Source organism: Marmota monax, unplaced genomic scaffold (assembly GCF_021218885.2).
Source record: "Marmota monax isolate L192 unplaced genomic scaffold, Marmota_monax_Labrador192_F-V1.1 WCK01_AAM20220418_F8-fsc01693, whole genome shotgun sequence".
Lineage (NCBI taxonomy): Eukaryota > Metazoa > Chordata > Mammalia > Rodentia > Sciuridae > Marmota > Marmota monax.
Window position 1 is genome coordinate 4,752 of NW_026693320.1, and position 25,290 is coordinate 30,041.

At 32.6% G+C, this 25,290-nt stretch overlaps 1 protein-coding gene across 1 annotated transcript; it reads right to left on the minus strand.

The window, feature by feature from the left end:
- Positions 1–241: 241 nt before the first annotated feature.
- On the minus strand, positions 242–25,290 carry LOC124100989 (UDP-glucuronosyltransferase 2B31). Its single transcript, XM_046456654.2, has 6 exons — positions 24,515–25,290; positions 23,091–23,239; positions 10,152–10,283; positions 8,247–8,334; positions 7,136–7,355; positions 242–724 (listed from the first exon to the last, which is right to left on the minus strand). Exons 1-6 carry the CDS (start codon positions 25,236–25,238, stop codon positions 445–447), a joined length of 1,593 nt encoding a protein of 530 aa, XP_046312610.1. The 5' UTR covers positions 25,239–25,290; the 3' UTR covers positions 242–444.

Consider the following 25,290-nt stretch of genomic DNA (forward strand, 5'->3'; position numbering starts at 1 on the left):
ACATACTCCCATTTGATAAGAGAAAGCAGGTAGGCATCACTACATTTCTAAAGCCACTGACAAATGACTTTGTTTTCTTCATCTTTCAGGAAAGAGAGAAGCTGGGGCTCAATGTACAATGAAAGGTAAGCATCACTTCCAGTTTCTTGGAAAACCAATGGAAAGGCAAATCCCAACACTCTAATTTGTGAACTCTGTCTTCAAAGAGGTGAAAGCTACAAAACAGAAACACATGGCAATATAAACCCATATGGTTTAATTTTATTTTCTCAAAAAATTTTTCCTTGAACTGAAATATTTCTGTCTCTTATACAGGGAGTGAATATCATGAAGATAAAATTTGACTTGACAAAGTGATTTGTGAAAAGTTATTAGGATAGGTAGGACCCTGGCCATATAACCTCCTCTAATGGGAGCAATGGGAGGAGCCAGGCCTAGATAAAATTACTCCCTTTTTTTCTTCTTTCCAGTTTTAGAAAACATCTGGAAACAAAACAGACAGCATTTAGTGATGATGAACATCACAGTTGCCACACAGGCCAGCAGGAACCCAAGCACATCCAAAGAGTAGTACTGGAACCAGGAGAGGTCATGGGCTGCCACCCGGAGGTGTTTAGCTCCTTTGTGGCGCATGACAAACTCAATCCAGAAGACAGCTCGGTCCAGAGGCTTCACTGGCTGATCATGCTGAATTCGTGATAACTTCATAGCATTCTCTTTATATCTAAAGGTGAAACATAAAAGGATCAACATTGAAAGTAAGTTAATCTTTCTATGCACATGAAGTCAATGAAAGTTTTTCACAAATGCCATATGGATGATTTAAAATTATTATCAAAGACTTGCCCTGCATATGATTTGTTTTTTTTTTTCTTTTGTCACCATCTAATGTCTGATTTTAACTTATGTTCTGATGTATAAATATTTCAAATGTGCCCATGGCATTTCAAGAAAGTGAGTCAAATTCATTCCATCCGAGGAAATAGTCATGAACCATTCTGAGTCCAATAAGTGAGAGAGAAAGCACATAATTTGTAAAAGATCACCTTGAAGCTTTTAAAGAGGAATCATATCATGGTGTGCAGTGCTTCCTAACTATTCTCTCTGTTTTTCCTCTTCTTTTTTACCCTTTACTATATTTTCCACTCAGTAACCAGTTTGGGATTATTAAAATATACACATCTAATTATGAAGCTATCCTGCTCAAAATCTTCATATGACTTCTCATCATAAGTAGAATAAAATTGAAGTCTATTCTTGTACTAGTAGATTCTGATAGGTTAGACACTGGCCATGATTTCTGATATCATTTTTTTCTCACTCATTCTATTTAGGCATATGAGTACTTTTAGTTTTATTTTTATTGACTTTTTTTTAGTTATATGTAACAATAGAAATAGCCTGTGTTTGCTTTAGTTATAGCAGTACAGACAAAAGGGTTTCAGTAGGTGTAAGATTACAGTGTAGCAGGGATCATCTGGTAAACAGGTAGTTTTATGCTTAGTAGGAAAAGCAAGAAATATAACTTGCTCTAACTCAGCCCCTAGCACTCCTGTCTTCCCATACCCTCCCTTTGCTTCACTCTCTCTACTCTACTGATCTTTCTGAAATTTATTTATACTTTTTTTAATTAGCATTTTTTTGCATATAATTGATATTGGGATTCACTGTCATATATCCACAAATGTACACATAAAGTTTAGCCAGATTTTTTCCACTCTTCTTCCCTTTTCCTGTTCCTGCTTATTCCTCCTCAATATTCTTTGTTCACGCTATTGATCTTTCCTCTCTTTTGATAAAATTCTCTCTTCTTTTTTCCCTTTCTCCCCAGATGCACCCCATTATTTTGTATTAACTTGCACATATGAGAGAAAATTTTGACCTTTGGCTTTTTGAGACAGGCTTGTTTCACTTGGCATGATAGTCTCCAGTTCTACATATCTACTGGCAAGTGCTATAATTTCATCTTTTATGACCAATACTCCATTATGTGTATACACTACAATTTCTTTATCCATTCATCTGTTGAAGGGCACCTACATTGGTTTCATAGCTTGGCTACAGTGAACTGTGCTACTATAAATATCAATGTAGTTGAATTCCTAGAGTATACTGATTTCAGATGTTTTGAATATATACTGAGAAGTGGGATAAGTGAATCATATTGTGGGTCCTTTCCTAGTTTTCAGTGTTTTAGGCACATGTGTGTTTTTCCTGTTCCCCAGTGTCACCAATGTGTTCTCCCTTGACACCTTCCTACTTTATAATCTCATCTTGCTTTTCCTTGAGCATCCTTTCATACATTACCCCCAGTCTTGCTTCTTTCTCATGGCTAAGGTCATGGCTATCATGTCACTCCTCAGAGGTACTTTTCTTGGCCATATTAGCATAGCAGTCATAGGCATTTCTTCTATTATTTTATGTTGTTTTAAATGTATGTCTTGATAACATAAAATACATTACATTTTCTAAAATATGCCCCCAATAGTACAATAAAAACACACCATATCCTAAGTGATCACCTGGAAGTATCAAATTAACTTGCAGGGATGGTGAAGTAAGGATACCTATGTACCCACTATTGGATCATATTATAGGATTTGCAGGTCATATGTAATGCCAATTAGAAGATCCTTAAGAATCAACTAGAAGACTTAAATCTCATAATGAAATACAAACTCAGGAAAGTAACAGTATACAAATCACCACACAAAACACAATAGCTTTTTAAATATACAAATAAAAAACTCAGTGAGAATGAAATCAGAAAATCATTTTTCAACAATACCTTCAAAGAAAAATCAGTAGGAATAAATGTAATCAAGGAAGTGTAAGTTTTGTACAATACAATTTATAGAATATTGAAGAAAGAAGATACTAGGAGATGGAAAGTCATGAATCAGCAGAAAGAATACTGTTGAAATAGCCATCTGGCTGAAGCCAATCTACAGATTTAATAAAATCCCTGTCAAAATACCAATGGAATTCTTCACAGAACTAAAATAAAAATCATAAAATTTATATGGAAGCCCAAAAGACCCCAAATATCCAAAGCAATTCTGAACAAAAGGAGAAATGCTGGAATTATCACATTTCCAATTTTAAAATAGACTACAGAGCCACAATAACAAAAATAAAATAGTGTGGGATAAAAAGAGTCACAAAACAGTGAAATATAATAAAAGCCCAAGAAATAAACCCAGACAGCTATAGCCATCTGATTCTTGAGAAAGGTGTCCCAAATACACATTGGAGAAAAGAAAGCCTTTTCTAAAAATGGTGCTGGTAAAACTGTGAGCCATATGTAGAAGACTGCAGCTTAATCCCTAACTCTGACCCTGTACAAGAATGAACACAAAATGGATCAATGACCTGTGTATGAGATCTGAAACTTTGAACCAACAAGAAGAAACACTTCAAGATATAGGCACAGGCAATGACTTCCTGAACAGGACTCCTATATTTCTGAAACTTATAGGAAGTATCAAAAAATGTGACTCACCAAATTAAAATGCTTCTGCATAGTAAAGAAAACAACCACCACAGTGAAGAGGCAGCCTATAGAATAGGATAAAAACTTTGCCCTCTCCTCTTCTGACAGGATTAATATTCAAACTACATAAGGAATTCTAAAGGCTTAATACCAAAATATTCTCCAAATAAACCAGTCAATAAATTGGCCAATGAACTGAACAGACATGTTATGATTTGAATATAAGATATCCCCCCACATAGCTCATATGATAGTGCAGAAATGTTCAGAGGTGAAATAATTAGATGATAAGATTTACAGCCTTATCAGCAGATTAATTCATTTGAATGGAAGTGAATGCATTCCTGGTGGTAACTATTCCTAGGGTGTGGCTGGAAGAAGGAGATTACTGGGGGTGTAAAGTTGGGCATTATATTTGTCCCTGGATCCTTATCACTCTCTCTCTCTCTCTGATTCCGTTCCCATGAGCTGAGTAGCTTTCCTCTGTGGTGATGTTCTGCTGTGATTTTCTACCTCATCTTAGGCCCAGAGCAATCAAATTGGCTGATTGTGAACTGAACCTCTAAAATTATGATCTAAAATAAAATTTTCTTTCTGTAATTTAAACTATTCCTGTCAGGTATTTTGGCCACAGGGGGAAAAATCTGACTATAACCCAATATATTTAAAAACGTTCAAGATTTCAACATTTTAGCCAACAAGAAAATGCAAATTAAAACTATGCTGAGATTCCATCTCAGCCCAGTCAGAATGACTATCATCAGGAATCCAAATAAAATAATTGTTGGCAAAGATGCAGGGAAAAGGGAATACTTATATACTGTTGGTGGAAATTGGAAGTAGTGCAGCTAATATAGAAATTAGGGTGAAATTCCTGCAAAAAAAAATAAACATAGAACTACCAAATAATGAAGATATACCATTGCTGGGTATATACTAAAAGGAAACAAAGTTATCATACTATAGAGATACCTGCATATTTCACTCTTCATGGTACAATCTACAGTGGCCAAATTATAGAACCAGCCCAGGTTTATATCAACAACTGAATGGATAAAAAAAAAATGTTATATCACACACACACACACACACACACACACACACACAAGAGAGAGAGAGAGAGAGAGAGAGAGAGAGAGAGAGTATTTTTGAACCATAAAGAAGGAAATATGTCATTTGTAGGAAGATAGATGGAAGTATACATTTCAGTAGTAAGTGAAGTAAGTAAAAAATCAGAAATACAAATATTTCATGTTTCCCCACACATGTGGAATCTGGCAGGGTAGGTGATATAAAAGTAACAGGAAGACTATTATACAAGAGGAAAGGGATCAAGGGAGAAAGAGGAGAGATTGTTAGGGAAATGAAAAGTCTTTTAGGACATAATATAAAACTTATATATTCATATTTAAGTCTGATGGTTTAATCTGTATTTTCTTTTTCGCTTATATATTGTTTTATGTCTCTTTTCCCATTCTTTCTTAATTTCTCTCAGAGTATTTTTATTATTCATTGTGTTACTATTTTTTTTCTTGGAAATGTAGTTTTGAACTTGTCCATTAAGTTATACCTTTCTTAAACAATAATACTATCATTAGGAGAAATGAGAGTTGAGTTGAAGACAGTCATTCTACCTTGAAACTATATACTTCATATAATTTCCTTTTGCAGCATGGAAAAGGTTAATTATTGAAGTTTTGTTTTATCAAATATCATGAAGAACATTTTATTGTGCTTCTAAGATTATCGCAAAGTTAAAAAATAATCAACCATATGGAATATTAGGAAAATATTTGCAAATCATATACCTGATGAGACTTATATCCATAAAAGATGGAGAAATATTAAAATCAATAATTAAAATATAAATAACCTGATAAAAATGAGCAAGAGGTTGGAACTAACATTTCTCTCATGAAGATAAGTGAATGACCAAAAAGCACATAAAATGATGATCTTAGCTATCATGTAATGCAAGTCAAGAGCACAGTGAGCTACAATCCTTTTTACTAGGATAGTTATGATAAAAGAAACAGGTATTAATAAATGCTAAAAATGATATGGAAAATTGGAACTCTCTTATATTGCTTTTATGCTGCAAAAGTTTTTGCAACTACTTTGAAAAATAGTTTGGCAGACCTTAATACATATAAAATTATCATATGATCTAACAGTTCTATAACTAGAAATTACCAGAAGATATGAATACTTATGTTCATACAAATTATACACATTGTTCATAATAATCAAAATTGGAAACAGAAACCTTTATTAACTGATGAATTGATAAATTACTTTGAATATTTCCAACCACACAATGTTATTCTACAATAAAAAACAATAAAGGCTGACCCTTGGCAAAGCATAATGAAACTAACAGCACTAGTGAATGAAACCATTGAAAAAGACAATAATTTTTATTATCTTTTTATGTGAAATATTTAGAATAGGATGATGTATAGAGACAAAAAATAAATGGAGTTTGCCTAGTCTAGATGGCAATAAAAATGACTTCAATACATTGTCACATTTATTTTTTGTGATAAAATTTCCAAAAAATATAGTATTTAAGAGTTTTATAACTATGGAAATATCAAATGTATTTGAATTTGAATTCACACTTTTTAATTCAGATATAAATGGTATATTGTGTGTTATACATCATTAAAATCTGTGAAAATATTAATACTGATGAAATAATTTTTGAGTAAATTAATTTATGGTTGCAGAAATTTTAAGTATGGATTTAAGATACTGTCATATCTCTTCTATAAGTTTATCATTCTTTTCTTGTGAAGATCCTGTAATATTTAAAAATTAAATCCTCATTGCAAATGGCTCAATATGGCAAACATTTTGTGTATGTGTAGAAATGGTGCAGTAATCATTTATGTATGTAATTTATAAGATCAATGCAACTTTGAAATACTTATGATATTTGAAGTTGTATATAACTGTGAAATAGTAATGGTTAAACTGGTTGAAAATAGATTTAATATGGGTTGAATCTTACGATTCTATCAAAATTACCCTCCTCCACAGCCACATCAATGTTTACAACAGCACAATTCCCAATAGCACAACCATGGAACCAACCTAGATGCCCTTCAATAGATGAAAGGATAAAAATAATGTGTCATATATACACAATGAAACATTACTCTGCAATAAAAGAGAATAAAATCATGACATTTGCAGGTAAATTGATGGAGTTAGAGAAGATAATGCTAAGGGAAGTTTGCCAATCCCAAAAAAACAAATGCTGAATGTTTTCTTTGATATAAGTCTGCTGATTCATAGTGTGATAGGGAGAGGAAGAATGGCAGGAATAGAGGAACTCTAGATAGGGCAGAGGTTGGAGGAACATGGGGTTATTCATGATGGTGGAATGTGATGATCATTATTATCCAAAGTACAGGTATGAAGACATGAATTGGTGTGAATACACTATGTATACAACCAGAGATATAAAAAGTTGTGCTATGTATGTGTAATAAGAATTGTAATGAATTCCGCTGTCATATATACAAAATTAATTAATTGAAAAAATTACCCTCCTCAAAATGGGCTAAAATTTATACTCATTGATGAAAAGACAATCCTTCTATGAATACTACCCAATGTCAAAGTTGTTGTACTCACAAAGGGTCATTAATGACCATCCTCAAGGCCTTGAGAAGATCTGCACTTGTCAGTGTTCTGTATTCCAACCTAATAGCTGCTCCCTTGGCCTTCACATGAGCAATGTTGTCAGCTTGATCCGCAAACAAAGGAATGCCCACCATAGGGATCCCATGGTAAATCCCCTCATAGACGCCATTGGCTCCACCATGAGTTATAAAAGCTTTGGTTTTTGGATGACCTAGAATTGATTTAATGTCAGAAAAATTATTAATGTAAATCTTAGAAAGAACATGAGACATGTGTATTAGAAGACATTAAAGGGATCAGTGTGTATTTTAGATGACAAATTATTATAAACATGACCCTGCATTAATTATTGTTTTCATATGTCAAAGGAACAAGCACCTTAGTCCACTAGAGTGCTAACCAAAAACTACATGAAAGAGAGAGTACATGACTTGAGACTTGAATATTGAATACAACATTAATAAGTAGAAAAAATACAATATTTTTTAGTAAAAGAATCAACATGCACTTTTGGAAAATAAGGTCATGAAGGACATGTTAGCATATTATCTCATTAAAAAACTGAAGTGGCTAAGTTTGCTATGCAGCATGTCCAAAGCAGCAGAGAATAGAATGGTGATGGTACTGAATTCAGAGAAAAGACAGACTACACTTCATTATAAAATGTGTTTGCACTTCATATTGAAGATTGTGCATTAATTTCTAGAGAAAATAAAGTGTCACTGTCCATAAAAAAAAAATCCTGGATGCCATTTTGAAAGGTATTTAAAATACACCTGCAGGAGAGGAAAGAATAAGTGAAAGACATACAAAAACACAGAGAGACAATCCAGGAACTGAGTGACAAATTCTTTCAGAGGTAATTGCACCAGAAATAAAGATAACTTGGATTCTGTATATAATGATGGTGTATATTAAAATTGCAGCTTTGTGCTTTGTTTTTTCAAACCATCCCTGGGCCTGGAAAATAATTAAAAAGAAGTTGAACATTGTGTTTGATTTTTTTTTTAAGTAACAAGTATTGAATAAAATGTTTCCTGTTGAATTGTAAGCATCCAGATTGATGGTACTCATGCTTTTAGGAATTATCTCAGAGTCTTACCAAGAAGGTCATTCTGGGGGATCCAGTTATATATTCGAGTGTTGGGTCCTAATTTATCTGGCTTCTTGCCTTGATATCTCCAGATGACCTGTTTGGTAAAGAATGTACTTTATTCTATGATTTAAAGATTAATGTTATATCATGTTTGCATTCTAAAAATTTAAGAGATCATCTAGTTCAACATTTAACACATAAGGAAATAAGTACAATTTTAAGTAACGAGAATTATGAAAATACAAACTAAAACACCATAATTATATTGTTTTATGCATTTTAATCCTAGATTTCATTTTCCAAATTAATATCATTACATTTATTTCTTGTGAGTAACATAGATTAGACAGGACATGTATTGTTTAAGATGCTTATTTCAGTTTGCATTGTTTTTTATACATAAAAGCAAACCAATGCAGTCAGCTACTGTGAGAAATAAATGAATACTAACTAAGAATTACATGTAACTTGTATTTGACGTCAATTTATTAAACCCTACCTATAAGAAACTTTTTACTGGTACTTATGGACCTTGACCCACACTTCTATCAATATTGGTGAATTTGGAAATTCTTTAAGTTTTAAAAGGAAGAACCCATTTGCAACTTAAAAATAATTACATGGATATTGAAATAAAGTTCAAAATTGTGAGGTTGCTAAATGTTTTAAAACTGTGTGTTATCATTTAATGATGCAGTACAAATCTTGAAGGTAGTCTTATATATATCCAAGATATTTTTATGTCTAGGAGCTGACTCTGGAAATTAAAAGCAATCTTCATGAACTGGAGTATAATTTCTAAGTGCTTATCCTCTATATGCAATGGGAGCAGCAAAGTAAATTTAGGTCTACAGAAGGAAAAATAATTGGGCAATTAGGAGAAGCCTATATCAGATAGGAAACTGCAAAGCAGATGGAAAACACTCAAAGACCAGGAGAGTGTTTATGTTAGAAATTTTGGTATTAAAGCATTTTGTGGAGGTGAGAACTTTTGAATTTCACCACATGCCAGGCTTGTTTCTGCTTGACTCTTCTTTATACTCTCTTCTTCCTTCTTAAAATGTATTAGTCTGATGTTTTAGAAGCAAAGTCCTTTGGGGTATATTTCATAATGCACAGGGTCCATTTCAAAGGCAGAACTAATCTCTCCACTTTCTCTAATTGTCAGACATTGTCAGGATCCCATGCACTAGTGCAAACTGTTTTTTCTTTTTCTACAAATACATGTGACTGAGTGGGAATTTGGCCCCATGGTTTGGGTACCCTTTCTCCTCAAAACTCCAGGAACAGTTTCTTAAATAAATTTATACTTTTTAATGGAGAGGGGATATATTTTGGGCTTACCGTTTCAGAAGTTCAGTACATATTGGCAGACTCCATTGTTCTGGGCCAAAGATAAAGTAGAATATCATGGCAAGAATACTATTCTTAAATGAGGGTAAGCAAGGAATAAGGGATTGCCTGGGGTATCTAAAATCATGATAAAATTCAGCCTTCTTTAATACCTGCTTAGCATTATTGTGGTGGTTATGAGTTAACTTTTTATAGCTTTCTGATAACATTAGCCATATATATAGTGCCCTCAGGGATCCTGCAAGGAAAAGGAAGAAGTACCCAGAAAGAATGTGGTATCTGTGTAAATAAATGCCTGTGATACCCTTACTATTAAATTTCACAATGGACCTTTAAAATATATTCTTTATGATCACAATGTTATTATTAACATGAATTAAACACTCTCTACTGTTTAGAATTACCACACATATTTTTGTTTAAAAACATGATATTTGAGATCAATTAGAGATATCACTATAGGTTATGCTTCATAAAGGGTGCTTCATTAAGCAAACCCTTTATAAAGTTTAACAGACTTTTTACATATTTGGCCACTAAGAAGGCACTTTTTCTTACCTTTTGTGGAATCTGTGCAAGGGCAAATGCAATTATATTAGCTCTCTCTTCTGGTATGTTAGAAACCATGGACCCCAGAGAAAACACCACAATACCATTTTCTCCAGAACTCTGTAAAAATTCTTCCATTTCCTGTGAATAAAACATTTGCTCCATCAAAAAGGATGAAGAGGGAGAGGATACAAGATATGAGTTTAGAGGAAGGCTGCCTTTCTAGTTGCTCCAAGGATCCAAATACAAGCAGTGAGAATACTGCTTCTTAGTGAGGTGGGTGAAAGAAGGATTTCACTAAAATTCAATACTGAACAGTCAGAGTGTCTCAGAGACTCAGAAGTTTGGGTTTATTAAACAAACAAGATTACATTGAAACCAAACTGTGGAAGCAGCCAAATCAGTAATAATGGTGCTGTCTACCACAGAGAAATGAAAAATGAAGGGAGAAACACAGTGGATATTTGATATGAAAAAAAACCTGAGATCAGAGAAGCAACATGAACTTAGCTGATCCAGAGGCTCCACTGAGCACTTGTGATTGAAAAGTGCTGTTTATTTACTGCCTGGGGACAGATAAGGTGGATTCATCTTGAGGTGGCCTTTCTCCAGTGTCTGTTACCAGAAAGAGGAGATCTGAGCAAACACTGTTAGAATGCTTACTGTGTGGCCTAGAGTGTACCTAGCTAAATAGGAGTGAAACAGGTATAGATAAGATTTTACCCCAGGGGATTCAAGTCAGAAAAGCAAAGGGGCAGCACAACTTGCTTTTCCTTTGAGCTGGTGGCTCTTGTGACCAGCTGAAGTGAGTGAGAATCTGAACAAGGAACTTATCAAAATGTTCAGGGACTGAGCCCAGGAAAGATGTGCAGGTGAACAGCAGAATGTGTGGAAGATCAGCTCCCCTGTGAAATGAGTAGAATTCTTAGGAGGCTTCTGAGATTCAGACTCCCTACAGAGATAAGCAACTGCTGGGCCCTAGGTGTGTGTCCATCCAATTTCTTCAGAGTATACACCAAACAAAACCCCTGAGGTCTGATTAGACCTAAGTTTCCTCCATCAGAACTCATCTCATAGAACACTGCAGCAACCCCACCTCAGGAGTACATAGATCTGGTCTGTGCACACAAAGCTCCAACTGACACTTCTTCCCATTCCAACCTATGTCATACTGGTAAGAAGGGAAGCTGAGAATTATTTCCAACACCTTCATTCTTAGGCCATTCCAAGTGGTAGCTCAGAGAGAAACACAAAAAGAGGAAGGTGATAACAAAATCCAATCTTTGGGGTCTAATGAAGAGTTGGGGGAGAAGGGGTGAAGAAGCTGCCCAGTCCTTTCAGCAACTAGTTATTTGTGCTGATAAAAGATATCACAGCTATCATGTCTGGGTTTGCAGAATAAATAGTTTCAATTTCCATCACTGACCGTGTCTGTAGTTGGATAACAAAGACATCATGTGATTTATGTGATAGTCATTAGGTTCAATCCAATAAAATAACTTGTCAATGTAGTTGGAATACTATATATGAAAGCTTTATAAAAACTAAAAAGTTATAAACTTCCAAAGCATTATTTATTATACAGACAGTGGTTAAAAAATTGTTGAAGTTTATGATTAACTAACTGTCCAAAAAAAAAAAAAAAAAAAATATATATATATATATATATATATATATATATATATATATATATATGCAAGCAGCCAGGAGCAATAGCACACGACTGTAATTCCAGCAGCTCCAGAGGCTGAGGCAGAAGGATCTGGGAGATTGGATCTGGGGTTCAAAGCCAGCCTCATCAATTTAGCAAATCCCTAAGCAACTCAGTGAGATCCCATCTCTAAATAAAAACACAGAAAAAGGCTTAGGATGTGCTCAGTAGTTAAGTACCCTTGGGTTCAATCCCCAGTACTCCCCTCAAAAAAATATATGTAAAGGACAGCTAGTAGTAGATACTGGTGATTTTAAAATTTCATCATCATGGGAAGATAGCTCTTCATTCTCTTTGTAAATGGGATTTGGTGATAGCAAGGAAGCTGAAAAATATTGATCTATCTATAAATACATTTTGATTAAAATTTCAGTCCTTTGTTCATAGAAAAATTACCACACTTGGGTTTTTCTCTACATTTCTTACTATTAACATAGTAGAAATACCAATAACAATAATCAAAATAATGAGAAGGTATTAATGATAGAGAAAGAGATAAAAATGAGTGACTAAGTGACAGAGAAAAATAATAAAAGACTGACAATTTGGATTTGAGCTTTCTTATTCAAACACTGCTCTATAAAGTCTGTTCTTAAACACTTCAAATAAGTTGTTAATTTTGGATATTGTATTTTCGGTTTTTGAATGTTCATGATTATGAAAAAGCAAATTATAATCACCCCCATTTAATTCTACACAGTAAACTCACAGGGAAATCTTATTCAATAAAGAAAAAAATGGATTTGTTTAATTTTGTAACACTAAATAAGAACAATGATTAGCATAAGACCCCAATACCACCACTGACACATATGTCAGAATTTCCAATTTTAATTCACTGAGCCAAATATTAAATTAGTGGTTTCCACACCATTTTAAGCTTTGAGACGTCTTTGAAGCTGGAAACACAGGACACAGCAGTATTTTTAAGAGATCAATCAGAGAGACTTTATGGGCAAAAAAATCTAAAAGGCCTTTCATCTCTATGTTAGTAAGAAGCATTCTGATTTTATTTTTATCCTTCTCTGATTTTATCTGATGCTCAGCCTAATTAAGTTCTTGTCTTTTAAAATATTATATATGTATATGTGTGTATAACAGTTTAATTTACATTGTACAGTTTTTACTGTTTCAGGATCAAATACCTACACAGTGAAGATAATCTTTCTCTGTAGCCTGTTCATTGTGATACAATGATTAAAGACCATTAAATGGTAAACATGTTCTGAAAATATATTCCAGAAGTAGAATCAGTAAGAGTGTGTCCATTAGTTAATGACTTCATTTATTTAGAAAAACAACACGTTCATATGAAATATTGAGTTCAGGTAAAGTGTATTGTGAAAATTACAGTAACCACTAATTATATTTTCTTTACAACATCAGATTGCAGAAGTACTGTTGAAAAGTAATCATTGTGGAGGTCAGATCTAAATATGTTTTCTAATAGTGTGTGTTCTGTTGGTGATAATGACTGGACTTTATAATTGAAACAAATGAAATCTTAAAGATTTGGAGAAAAAAATAATAACTATGGAAAGCATATTTGCTATAAACAAGTTTCATTCATTTCCATCATACCATGATGCAAAACTCTCTAATGAGCCTTTCTCTAAAGGAAAGACAGTACTGATTCACAGAAAAGTGATTTTCAAATTTTCAATAAAGAAAAAAAAAGCAAGGCAGTCTTGCTCTATTTTAATATATTATTGATTCAAATTAAGATTGCAGGGCTGAGTAATTCTCACCAAGCATTTCCTGCTTTGGAAAACATTTATATAAAGATAGATTACATAAGATTCGGAAATTGCTAATTTAATTAGCTTATGGTTCTCACTGGTATTTTTGAGGTTTAAATGTTTAAACTCTCCTGTAATTTTTTCCCCATCAATTTAAAGTGTTATTAAAATCTGGGTTAATTTAAAAAAAAAAAAAATCCAATCTTTGCTTTTACTCTCAGTACATAGCTAAAAAAAAAATGGAATGATAGATAGTTGAGTATAGTCAGTAACCATCCATTCTGACAATTTTGGCCACCTCAGTGGAAATGATTCCTTCATTTATCATTAAGAATATTTTTACATTTTCTTATTCTTTCTGTGTGCTTGTGTATTCTTCCATTACTGATTGGTTTATGGACATATATACATTTCTTTCTTTTATTCAGCATTTTCTAAATGTAGCTATTTTTCATTGCATTGTCTTTTGAGAGTTAGGGTTTTTTGTTCTGTATATATTTTTTGTTTTGTATTTTTTTAATTGTTTCTGTGTCACTCTTTTATTCTCCTGGTTATAGCGAAAATCTCTTCTCTATTTTTCTCTCCATTTATTTATTTCTCTTATTTTCTCCTCCATCCTTATAACTCTCATCTGCTCTCTCTTCTGCATTCCCTCTGTTCACTTTTTAAAATTTCAAAATTTTTTCCCTATCTTCCTGTCTCACATTATTTCCTCTTACTGACTGTAATTTTGCCATCTTTAAACTAATTGGTTTATATCACTCTTGATCCCACCAGTAATGTTATTGCAATTATTACTTCCGTGGATGACATAGTTGACACCTGTTTCTTGTCTTAATGTCAGATTTAGTTTATATTTATGCACTGATTAATTGTTAGCAATTGCTGACCCACTTTTTCTGTTTTTTGTAGCAATTAACATTTTAGAAGTCATAATAGAATCCAGGTATTTATTTTAATGCTGTATATTATTTGTATCCAATTTTGTTATTGTTTATTTCTTCTTATTCTGTGAGTAGCTGGATATATACAGTGACACTACAGGTTTACAGGGTAGAGAAGTGCATTGCTGAAATAAATTCAACCAAAATATAGATCACCTTGCTCCACATGGAAATTAATGGCATTCAATCACTAACTATACTTTAATACAGAGAATAATAGAGATAAAAACTCAGACTAATGATAAGGCCTCAAATAGAAACAGCTGGGGTGGGGTTCATGGTTTCCCCCTATGTAAATCCACTGCACAAAATAGAGAGAATTAATTCAAAGGCTGTTATCACCCTACTTATAAAGGAGTCTTAATCCAGATCACTAAAGGACACTTTGGAATTTTTTTTTAAAGCAGGTACATATTATGCCTTAAAAATGGAAGAGGCCTGGGTTTGTGACTCAGTTGTAGAGTGCTTGCCTAGCACACATGAGGCTCTGGGTTTGATCCCTAGTACCAGATAAAAAAACTAACTGAATAAAAGTATTGTGTCCATCTGTAACTATTTTTTTAAAACAAGTATGGAAGACAAATATGCATAAAACCCAAAACAAGTCTATAAGAATTATGTAAAAATAAGGTAACATGAAATCACTTAAAAGTTCCTAATTTAGCAACAACTGATGCAAAAATATTGAAATTTTTAAATCATCAGGTATACAGTTCAAAAAGTAAATTATTATAAACTATAATCAATGAAATTATCATATTTTAAAATGATCAATGAATTATAAAAATGATCAATGAATTCCAAGAGAACACAGAAAATCAATTGAATGAATTAAAAAAAATCATTACAGAATATAAATGAAAAATTCAACAAGATAGAAATATTGAAAATGAACCAAACATAAATCTTGAAAGTCAAAGATAAAATAAATCAAATAAAAGGTCAGTTGAAAATCTTTATACTACAGTAGACAATACTGAAAACAGAACATCAGATATAAAAGAAAAAGTGGCCAATTTGAATATTCACACAGTACTAAAGTAAAGAAAATAAGCAACCGTGATGATAATAATTATTTAATGAAAGAGTCCATATAGAAGAAATAAAAAACAAACCCTGAAGTTCACAAATGAGCAAATCTGATGGGAAGAGTAGCTAAGCAAATGAGAAAGAGGACCACATTAAACATAAATGAATCAAAATGACAGGAATTAATAAACATCTCTTTGTAATGACATTGAGTATAAATCATCTCCATTCTTTAATTAAAATATATAGTCTGGAAGAATGGGTTATAAAACAAGACCTAATGATATCTTGTTCACAAACAACACACCTTACAGGAAAAAACAGCCATAGGCTGAACTTAACAAGATAAAAATTTATACATAATGCAAATGGAATCAGAAAGTAAGCAGGATTATCTACTCTTATCTGACAAACAGATTTCAAGCCAAAATTAATCAGAAGAGACAAAGCTGGTCACTTCATACTGGTAAAATAAATAATCCAACAAGAACATATAACAATTATAAATATTTAAGTCATAAACATGGATCCAACAAATTACATAAGAGACACTAGTCAAATTGAAGCCTCAGTTAGACCTGAATAAAATAATTCTTGGGAATTTCAACATTTTTCTCTCATCTTTGATAGGTCATCCAGACATAGAATCAATAAGAAATCTTTGAACCTGAAAAATATTATCAGTCAAATGACTTATGGATATCTATAGAACATTTCATTCAACAGCATCTGAATATACTTTTTTCTCAGCAGCTCAAGAAAATCTTCTCCAAAACAGACAATATTTAAGGCAACAAAGCAACTCTCATCAAATACAAAACAAGTGGCATTACTGATTATATTCTACCAGATCATAATTGGATGAAATTAAAAATCAACATGACAGAAACATACAAAAACTATATGAACATATGGAGATTGGACAATCTCTATTGTATAAAAATGGATTATAGAAGAAATTAAGGGAGAAATTTAAAAATTCTTAAACTCAACTGAGAATAGTAATACAACCTCTGGCACAGAATGAAGGAATTTCTAAAAGAAAAGTTTATAGCTATGAGTTCCTGTATAATAAAATCATGAAGATTCCACATAAAACCTATTTTTTTTCATTTCATGGCCCTTGAAAAAGAAGAACAAATCAATTCCAAAACCAGTAAAATAGCAACAAGGAAAGATAAATAAATAAGAGAGAGAAAACAGGAAAGAAAGAAGTCAAATTATTAGTTTGTAGATGATATGATCCTATATCTAGAAGAGCCAAATGACTCCAACAAACAACTGATATTGCTGATAAACAAATTTGACAAAGTAGCTGTGTACAAAATCAACATACAAAAATCAATAGCTTTCTTATATACCAACAATGAATCTGCAGAGAAAAAAATCAAGACAAAATAACAACAACAACAACAAATACCTAGGAATAAAACTAACAAAAGAGTTAAAAGACCTCTAAAATTGAAGATTGAAATTATAGAAGACATAAAATAAGATGGAAAGACCCCCCATGTTCATGGATGGGTAGAATTAATATTATTAAAATCGCCAACTATCCAAAGCAATATACATAATATATATATGTAATCCTCATGAAATTATCAATGACAATCTTCACAGAACTAGAAAAGATAATCCTAATATTCATCTGGAAGAATAAAAGACGCATAATAGTCAAAGCAATTATAACCCTAAAAGCAATGCTGGAGGCATCACAATGTCTGATGTCAAATTATACTACAGAGCTCTAGCAACAAAAACTATGTGGTACTGACATGAATAAGACATATTGACCAGTAATATAGAATAGAAAACACAGAGAAAACCACACACATGCCAAAAACATACTTGGAGAAAAGATTGCCTTTTAAATAAATAATGCTGTGAATATTGTAGAAAAATGAAACTATACTCTTCTCTCTTACCCTGCACAAAAATCAACTCAAAATGGATCAAAAACCTAGAAATTAGAACCAATACTATACAAATCCTAGGAGAAAATGTAGGGTCAACAACACTCCAGCATATAGGCACAGGCAATGGCTTTCTCAAATAGAACACCTAAAGGTCAGGAAATAATTCCAAGAGTAGATAAATTGGAAGGCATCAAATTAAAAAGCTTCTGAACAGCAAAGGAAACAATTAGAATTGTGAAGAGAGAACTTATGAAATGGAAGAAAATCTTTGCATTACACCTTCTGACAAATGATTAATATTTAGAATATATAAAGAATTCCCAAAACTTTACACCAAAAAAAATCAAACAACCCAAATAATCAAAGAGAAAATGAACTAAAAAGATGCTTCTCAGAAGAATAAATATAAATAGGCAACAAAATATAGAAACAAAAAATGATCAACATCATTAGAAACAAGGGAAATGAAAACTACACTGAGATTTTATCTTTCACCACTCAGAATACTAGTCATTGAGAATAAAAAGAAAACTAAATGCTGGAGAGGATATGCAGAAAAAAATTTTTACACTATTGAGGGAATTTTAAATGAGTACAACCACTATGGAAATCAGTATGGATAGTTTTCAAAGAGTAAGCATGTAAGTATCATATCACCCAGTATACCATTTCTCAGTATTTACCCTAAAGGATTAAAGTCATCTTATAACAGTGATACATGCATACCCATTTTATAGCAGTACAACTCATAATACACAAAGTATGGAACCAGTGTAAGTGCCTGCCAATGGATGACTGAATAAAGAAAATGTGGTATATATACACAATGGAGTTTTATTCAGCCAAAATAACAAATAAAAATATGTCATTTTATAAAAAAATATTAATGGAATTAGAGTCTCTTACATGAAATAAGTCAAACTCAGAAAGTCATGGGTTGTATATTTTCTCTCATATTTGCAAGGTAGAGAGGAAAAATGGAAAAAATGAGGGTTGACCTCATGGAAATCAAAGGGAGATCAGTGGAGAAAGGGACCAATGGGAGGGAGGTGGGAAAGGAAGGGAAATTCCTGGGAAATTTTATTGGCCAAATTATTCTCTTATATTGTGTACCTGTATGATTATGTAACATCAGATCTCATCATTATGTACAACCAAATGAACCAATAAAAATGTAGGAAAAGCAGAGAAATTATTGGTATGTAAACTAAGAAGAGAACAGCATGTATTATTAGAATTTGGGAGTTATGGATACTTTTAAATTGACCCAGTGACTCACTTTCTTTGGAAAGAGATGTGTGTAATGTCATAGAAGGCTCCATTAGGCTTACTTGTAGAAATAAGTGTGTGTGGGTGTGTAAGAAATGACATGGAGCCATTAAATAGTAATTCAAGAGATGATGTTAGAAATTATTATATGTAGACTCTTAATTCATAATTTTATTAAATACTAATGTTAAATATTTGTTAAACAAAAAATTGGTTATAATTCTCATTGTTATAGTACTTCACTTGATTTTATTCCAGGCAGGTTATCTGGATGATTTTTTAGTTTGGAATTATTAGTACTTATTTCGGTCCTTGTGAGCCCAGAAGTAAAGTTACCTGTGCATAGGATTTTTGTACATTTTTATGTTTCCTATCTCTATAGTATTTCATTCCTTACTTTATAATTTGTGAGAGTTTCCCAAGTTTTCCTCTATAATAGCTCATAAAAACTGGAGATGCACAAACACTAGCATTCAGATGATTAATACTATGGTTTGGAATTTCTTTTACATAATTCTAAGGATCCTAACAATCCTGTACATGTCCAGAACTATACTGATCCATAATCAGCATTTTCACTGCATTGGAATGATACATGTACTTGAGTAATCATATCTTTGGGTTATTTATATGTCTCATCTTTTGCCCTGAAATTTTTTAATGATAATGAAGTTCTATGAGAATGAACTGTGTATCAGTGGCTGTAAAGAACCCTTATTTTTCACCTCATTATAAACCATGGGAGCTCTTGCACCACAGTGGGACTTCCTCTGGCCCTTTTATAGAACAGGTCAACTTGTTGAGTAGCTCATTCACATATAGTGGACATTGCACTACTCCTAGGAACTTGTGACACATCCAGTTCTTTTGTGATTCCAGTAACCTAGAGCAAAGTGTACAGCAATATATTCAATATATTTTCTCCCTGCTCAAAATTTTCTTAATCTCATATTGTACAAAGATTTTTCTCACTACTACTGTCTTATAAATATACCCTTTTTTTTAAACCAATTAATACCTGACATAGACAGGTCCCAGTCTTTCTGCAACATTATTTTTAATGGAAAAATAATTTAATCATATGAAAATTTGGAAGAGCATGAAGAAAGTATATAAGGTCTAAGAAGATTTGCCAAAATGATGTTTGGTTCATTTAGAGATACTGTTTGTTCAAAATTTGAATTTTTTCATTGGAGTCTTTGTTTCTGTTCATGTAAGTACATCAATAGATACATGCACATATACAGTGTAAATGGAAGATTAAAATTCCTTTGTATATATAAAATTCTTTTCTTCTCACAAAGAATGATATTATTATAATCAGTATTTTGCCTTTTAATCTCCAACTAAACTTGTTTTATGACTCAATGTAGTTAAGGATTTATTTGTAAAGTAATTGTACTGGGCAAGGTGGTACACACCGGTAATCCCAGCAGCTCAGGAGATTAAGACAGGAGGATCTCAAGTTCAAAGCCAGCCTCAGTAACAGCGAAGCATTAATCAACTCAGTGAGACCCTGTCTCTCAATAAAATCTAAAATAGGGCTGGGGATATGTCTCAGTAGTTGAGTGCACATGAGTTAAATCTGTAGTACAAAAAGAGAGATAAAAATAAATATATAAGTAAATAAAGTGATTGTGATGATGTCCTATGTACCAGAATAACTTTTAAGATCATTACTTAAAGTATGACATCACTTAATGTGTTAATTAATTAATGTAAGACATTATTCCAATATGTATTCTATAAGTAACTGCCATGAACACAGATTACATTCATTTGATTTTTTGTTTGTATAATTACAGTTGGTATACTGTGAAACCCAAGGCTATTTGCATTGTTAAGAGAATTGATACATTTGGATCTTTGACATTTTGACAACTTTCTGTATTTAGCAATACAGAAATTGTCTGAGAATCTAATTATTAATGGAAAAGCAAGTAATTTGTGGGAGCATTACTTTATATAATAAAGATCAAGAATGCAGTGTTTGTAATATTGGCTTGTATTCTAATCTTGTTTATTCTATTAAATAACACCTGCTACTATTATTCCTTATCATGATCACACCGCTATCTACTTTCTCATCCTCCTCCTCCTCTTTCTGCTGTCTTTCCCTTTTATTGACCTGGTCACTTTCTCCTACTGTGAATGGGGAGATCTCTCAAGATCAGAGGTTAATGGTTTAAAACTTACAATAACTCTGTCTCAGTTTTTAGTCAGAACTTTCACTAACTTTGGTTTTCTGTTTGTATCGTATTTAACTTATCACAAACAACAAAATAATTCTATTGAATATGAGGCTTGAATAAGATCTCAATATGTTGGTGCCTTAAAGAGGTAGAAAAAAAGAAACTCTTAAGAGATCACATAACAGTATGGCAAGTAATGTTTTCTTCTAAGCACGATATTTATTTAAAATGTTTTAGACTCTTCTGTTTCCTCCTATGAAATATTATCCTATTTGTTGACAGAATGATTTTGTAATTGTAAACTAAAGGGCTGTGCTCAGAAATAAATGAAAAGAAAACTTAGGTCATCATTATGTTTGCAGTATATTTTTCCTATGTTCATTCTGTCGGGAAGCTGTGATGTTGAGGCATAAGTTTTCCAAGGGAGTTTTCCTGAAGTGTCCTCTAATATTGGCATATAGCAGAAAGCTTTCTCAAGGTAACATCCCTATCATGGTCTAAGATGTAGTAATCTGAGTTTTCAGGTGAGTTTGTTCAAATCTGGAATGAAGACAAGTGAGGGCCACACATTCATATCACTCAGAAAAGCAATTACTTTAAAGATAAAAGGTTGTGAAGAGCTTGAACACTTACAACATCATTTCAGCAATTCCACATTCTCATTTGATTGCCAAAACTGATGCATTTACCTTTAAGCAAATTGATGGAATATCTGTTCACTAGGTCATTGGCTGAAAATACAGTGTTGATTTTTCAGAAATCTAGTTTCTGCTATATATGAAATTGTATCCACTGTGCCTGGCACATATTACCTAATTAATATTATTGGTAATAGAGCTATCATACTGTACCTGGGCAGTCTACATTTACAAGAGAACATCTACGGTAGTTTGTCTCATCCATATTGTGAGTTTCTATCTCTCAATTAGAATATAATCCAAATTAATGTACACTGCAGTGTTTAGGGTATGCTAAAATGAATTAAACGTAAAAATACCCAAATACTACTATTTCTAAGTGTTAATCCTACCTTTTTGGTATAGTTGGGGTCTTTAAAAGTAGATAACCAAGTTCAGCTTTTCAGAAGGAAAAATAGTTTTATAGAAACAAAAAAAGAATAATTACAATAGCGAATATTGCTATGGATCCTATGTTTGTACCAAGGACATTGTGTATCAGTATTATCTACTTTTTCCAGGTAACACAATATGAAGTTTGACTATTAGTAGATAAATAAGCATAGTCACATGTAAGAACAACCTCATCCATGTTTACATCATTTGTTATCTGCAGTCTTGCAACACTTCCTGAGTGGTTCCTCTGCATTGTCTTTCCCTCTAAAATCCAACTTGGTGACTGCATTTTGAAATTTTTCAAAATGGAAACTTTATTCACATTTCTCTTATGCTTAACTCTTTTCATTGGCTACCCAATGTGCTCCACATATATTTTAAACTCCTACTAATTATCTGGCTTTCACTTATCTCTCTAGCATCATCTGCACTTTGCTGAGCCTTCTCCTGCTGAACTACTCTTGAAGTTTTGGGGAGTTTCCCTTACTATTGTATGTGCTTTTCCTTTTGTGTCTTCCTCTCTCCCTCAACCCCTTTTCCTATCCTGTGGATTCTTTAGAATTCACCTTAGTTATCAAGGCTTTTAGGATTTTTTAAAATGATCTTTGCTGGAGGTTTCATTAGTATTGTATGATTTCCTTATGATAACACACACAAAAATTTATTACTTGTTACAGTCTGTGTACCCAGATGGAATATAAGGTCTGGTTGATGCAGAAACTGTGTCAACTTTATATCTCTCTATATCCAGCACTTATCTCTGGTATATGACAAGTACTTAATAAATATTCTTTGTATTTATTAGAAGAAATGATTGATTCTTTATTATGTATTACATAATGAAGGCCTCAATTTTCCTGATTATTCTCAAGGATGCCTGATATCCTACGTTATTCTGTGACAATAATGAAATACCATTACATGTGATGGCATAGAAATGCCTGGGTCTATAATTGGAAGAACTCTTTATCTTGCTTTTCATATCTCTGAGTTAAACACTCTGAATTAAGAATGCAGAGTCATTTCTACCAAAAATGTTAATCAAATAGAACAAAACAAACAGGAGAAGATTTACCTTAGGGAGGGGTTTGGCAGGTTTACAGTGGAGTCCTCCAACAAAGTCAAAATTTGGTAAGAGTGGACGAGGAAATTCTAAATCCCAATAGGTTCGAATGAGCCAAAAATCAGCTTTCCCCATTGTCTCATATATTGTAGTGGGTCTCCCTGAATGGAGAAAAGAGAAGAAAAGAAAATGAGAGGCATATATCTTGAATGCTTCATATATTTGCCTTGAAATGAGTTGGATTTGTGTAGGCAAGGTGTTCAAATGCATGTGTGTATGTGTTTTTTAGAGCAGATTTTGCATACTATATTTGATGTTTTACATATGTTAATATGTACATAAACTAGTTGTGTGGGTACTTTCTAGTGTTCCATTAGTATATTTACAATCACAAATAATTAAGTTATTAACCTATGCCTCCATAGAAGTAAACACACTTTTTATTTTCTCTCTAAAAGTACAAAAGTAACCCAAATTTTTAGAATCTTTGTGATATCCATTAACAATCAGTGTTCCCATAACTGTAGAGATATCTTTTCTAGTAGTATAATTCTTACAATTCAGCAAACCATTCCCTTGATCCTTGATTCTTCAAGTGAACTGTAATGATTTAGTGAGTATGCCTGAATTCCTAGTGAACCTCTACTGCATTTGCCTCATATTAAGAGATTAATAGTATTAACTTGGTAAAAATATACATTTTTGAAAGTAACAGCCAGAAAAGTTACATAAATATTAAAATAGAGATTGATTCTGATGCTTAATTTAGTTCATATTGTCTTAAATGGTAAATGCAGTTTAAGAAATATAGACTTATAAGGTGTGGTTCCACTCTACACCAAGGTTTTAGGCCTTAACACATGATTAGTTTGTTTTTATCAAAGGAATATGAAATATAAGTTATCATAATTTATAACTTTCTGTGCCTGAGATAGAGACACTTTTAACTGTGAAGAAATCTTCACAGCAATGCAAATAAATATTAATTTAATTTCTTACTTAGTAAACAATTCTATTCAAAAGTAAACAATTTCCTCCATGGTACATATATATCGTTGTGCTAGAAATACATGTGTATGTCATTAATGTACATATCTATCATCATTAAAACATTTAGTGAGATTAATAATGACTGTCCTTAAAGATGAAAAGAATACTAAAATGGATACGTAATTGCTCAGAGAAATATTCGGTGATTCAATTTGGAGATTATTATTTTCTGAAGCATTTTGAATAAGTAATTGCCACTGGTTTCTAACTGGCCCTATAATATAAGGGCCCTTTTATATTGGTGAGACTACTTGTTCATCTTATATTTTCATTCCATCCTTTTAGTTACAGAAAAGAAAGTTCTTCTGATTATATATTCATGCAAGCTCAGCTTCAAAGTCACAGGAAAATTAGGTTTCACAGTACTAATTAAAGAACCAGCTTACCTAGAACTTCACTGTAAAACTGATTCCATTTCTTCACATCAAATGTTTGGAACCAAAAATCAAAGTAAAGCATATACATTATGTTTTTCAACCGATCCATGAATGTCATTTGATCACTTAATTCAGACATAACAATGGGCACATAGGAAGGAGGGAATGTAAGTCCCCCACTATACTTTTCATATGTATAACCAGGAGTAAAGCGGAGAGTGTATACAAATGGTACTTTAAGTAGCTCAGCCAGCAGCTCACCACAGGGGCCAATAGCATCTGAAAGAACAACATCAAATTTTGATTCATGTAGTTTCACCATAAGTTTCTTATTTAAAACTACATTTCTGCAGAGTTGTTCAATTGTATCAGAATATTTCTTGAAATTTTTTTGCACTAATGAAAAAAATTGCCAGAAATCATCTTTTGGAGTATCATAAATCCATTCATGGATCCATTTGATGATACGTTCTTCCATTTCTTGTTTACTTGAAGATGCAGGGTAAATCTCAAAATTAATAGAGGATGTTGTGTTGGGATTAATAAGAATGGAAGCTGTTGATGTCAGAACAGTCACCTCATGACCTCTCTGGAGAAGTTCATCCAGGATTGTCTTTATGTTGATCCAATGGCTGTATTCTGTGGGCCACACCAGCACTTTTCCACAGCTTCCAGAGCTAAAGTACCACATCAGTTGTATCAGCAGAAGGACTAAGTTCCTGTTCACAGACATCTTGGTGCAATGTAATGCTTCTTTTACATTAGCAGCTCTTCTTTTCTTCAAT

Excerpts from the sequence above, each read along its gene's own strand:
- LOC124100989 (XM_046456654.2), bottom strand. The coding sequence starts at position 25,238 with ATGTCTGTGAACAGGAACTTAGTCCTTCTGCTGATACAACTGATGTGG. Across the intron at positions 10,284-23,090 it reads CTGCCAAACCCCTCCCTAAG|GAAATGGAAGAATTTTTACA; the intron begins GTAAATCTTCTC and ends TTTTATTCACAG. Across the intron at positions 8,335-10,151 it reads TTGCACAGATTCCACAAAAG|GTCATCTGGAGATATCAAGG; the intron begins GTAAGAAAAAGT and ends TTTACCAAACAG.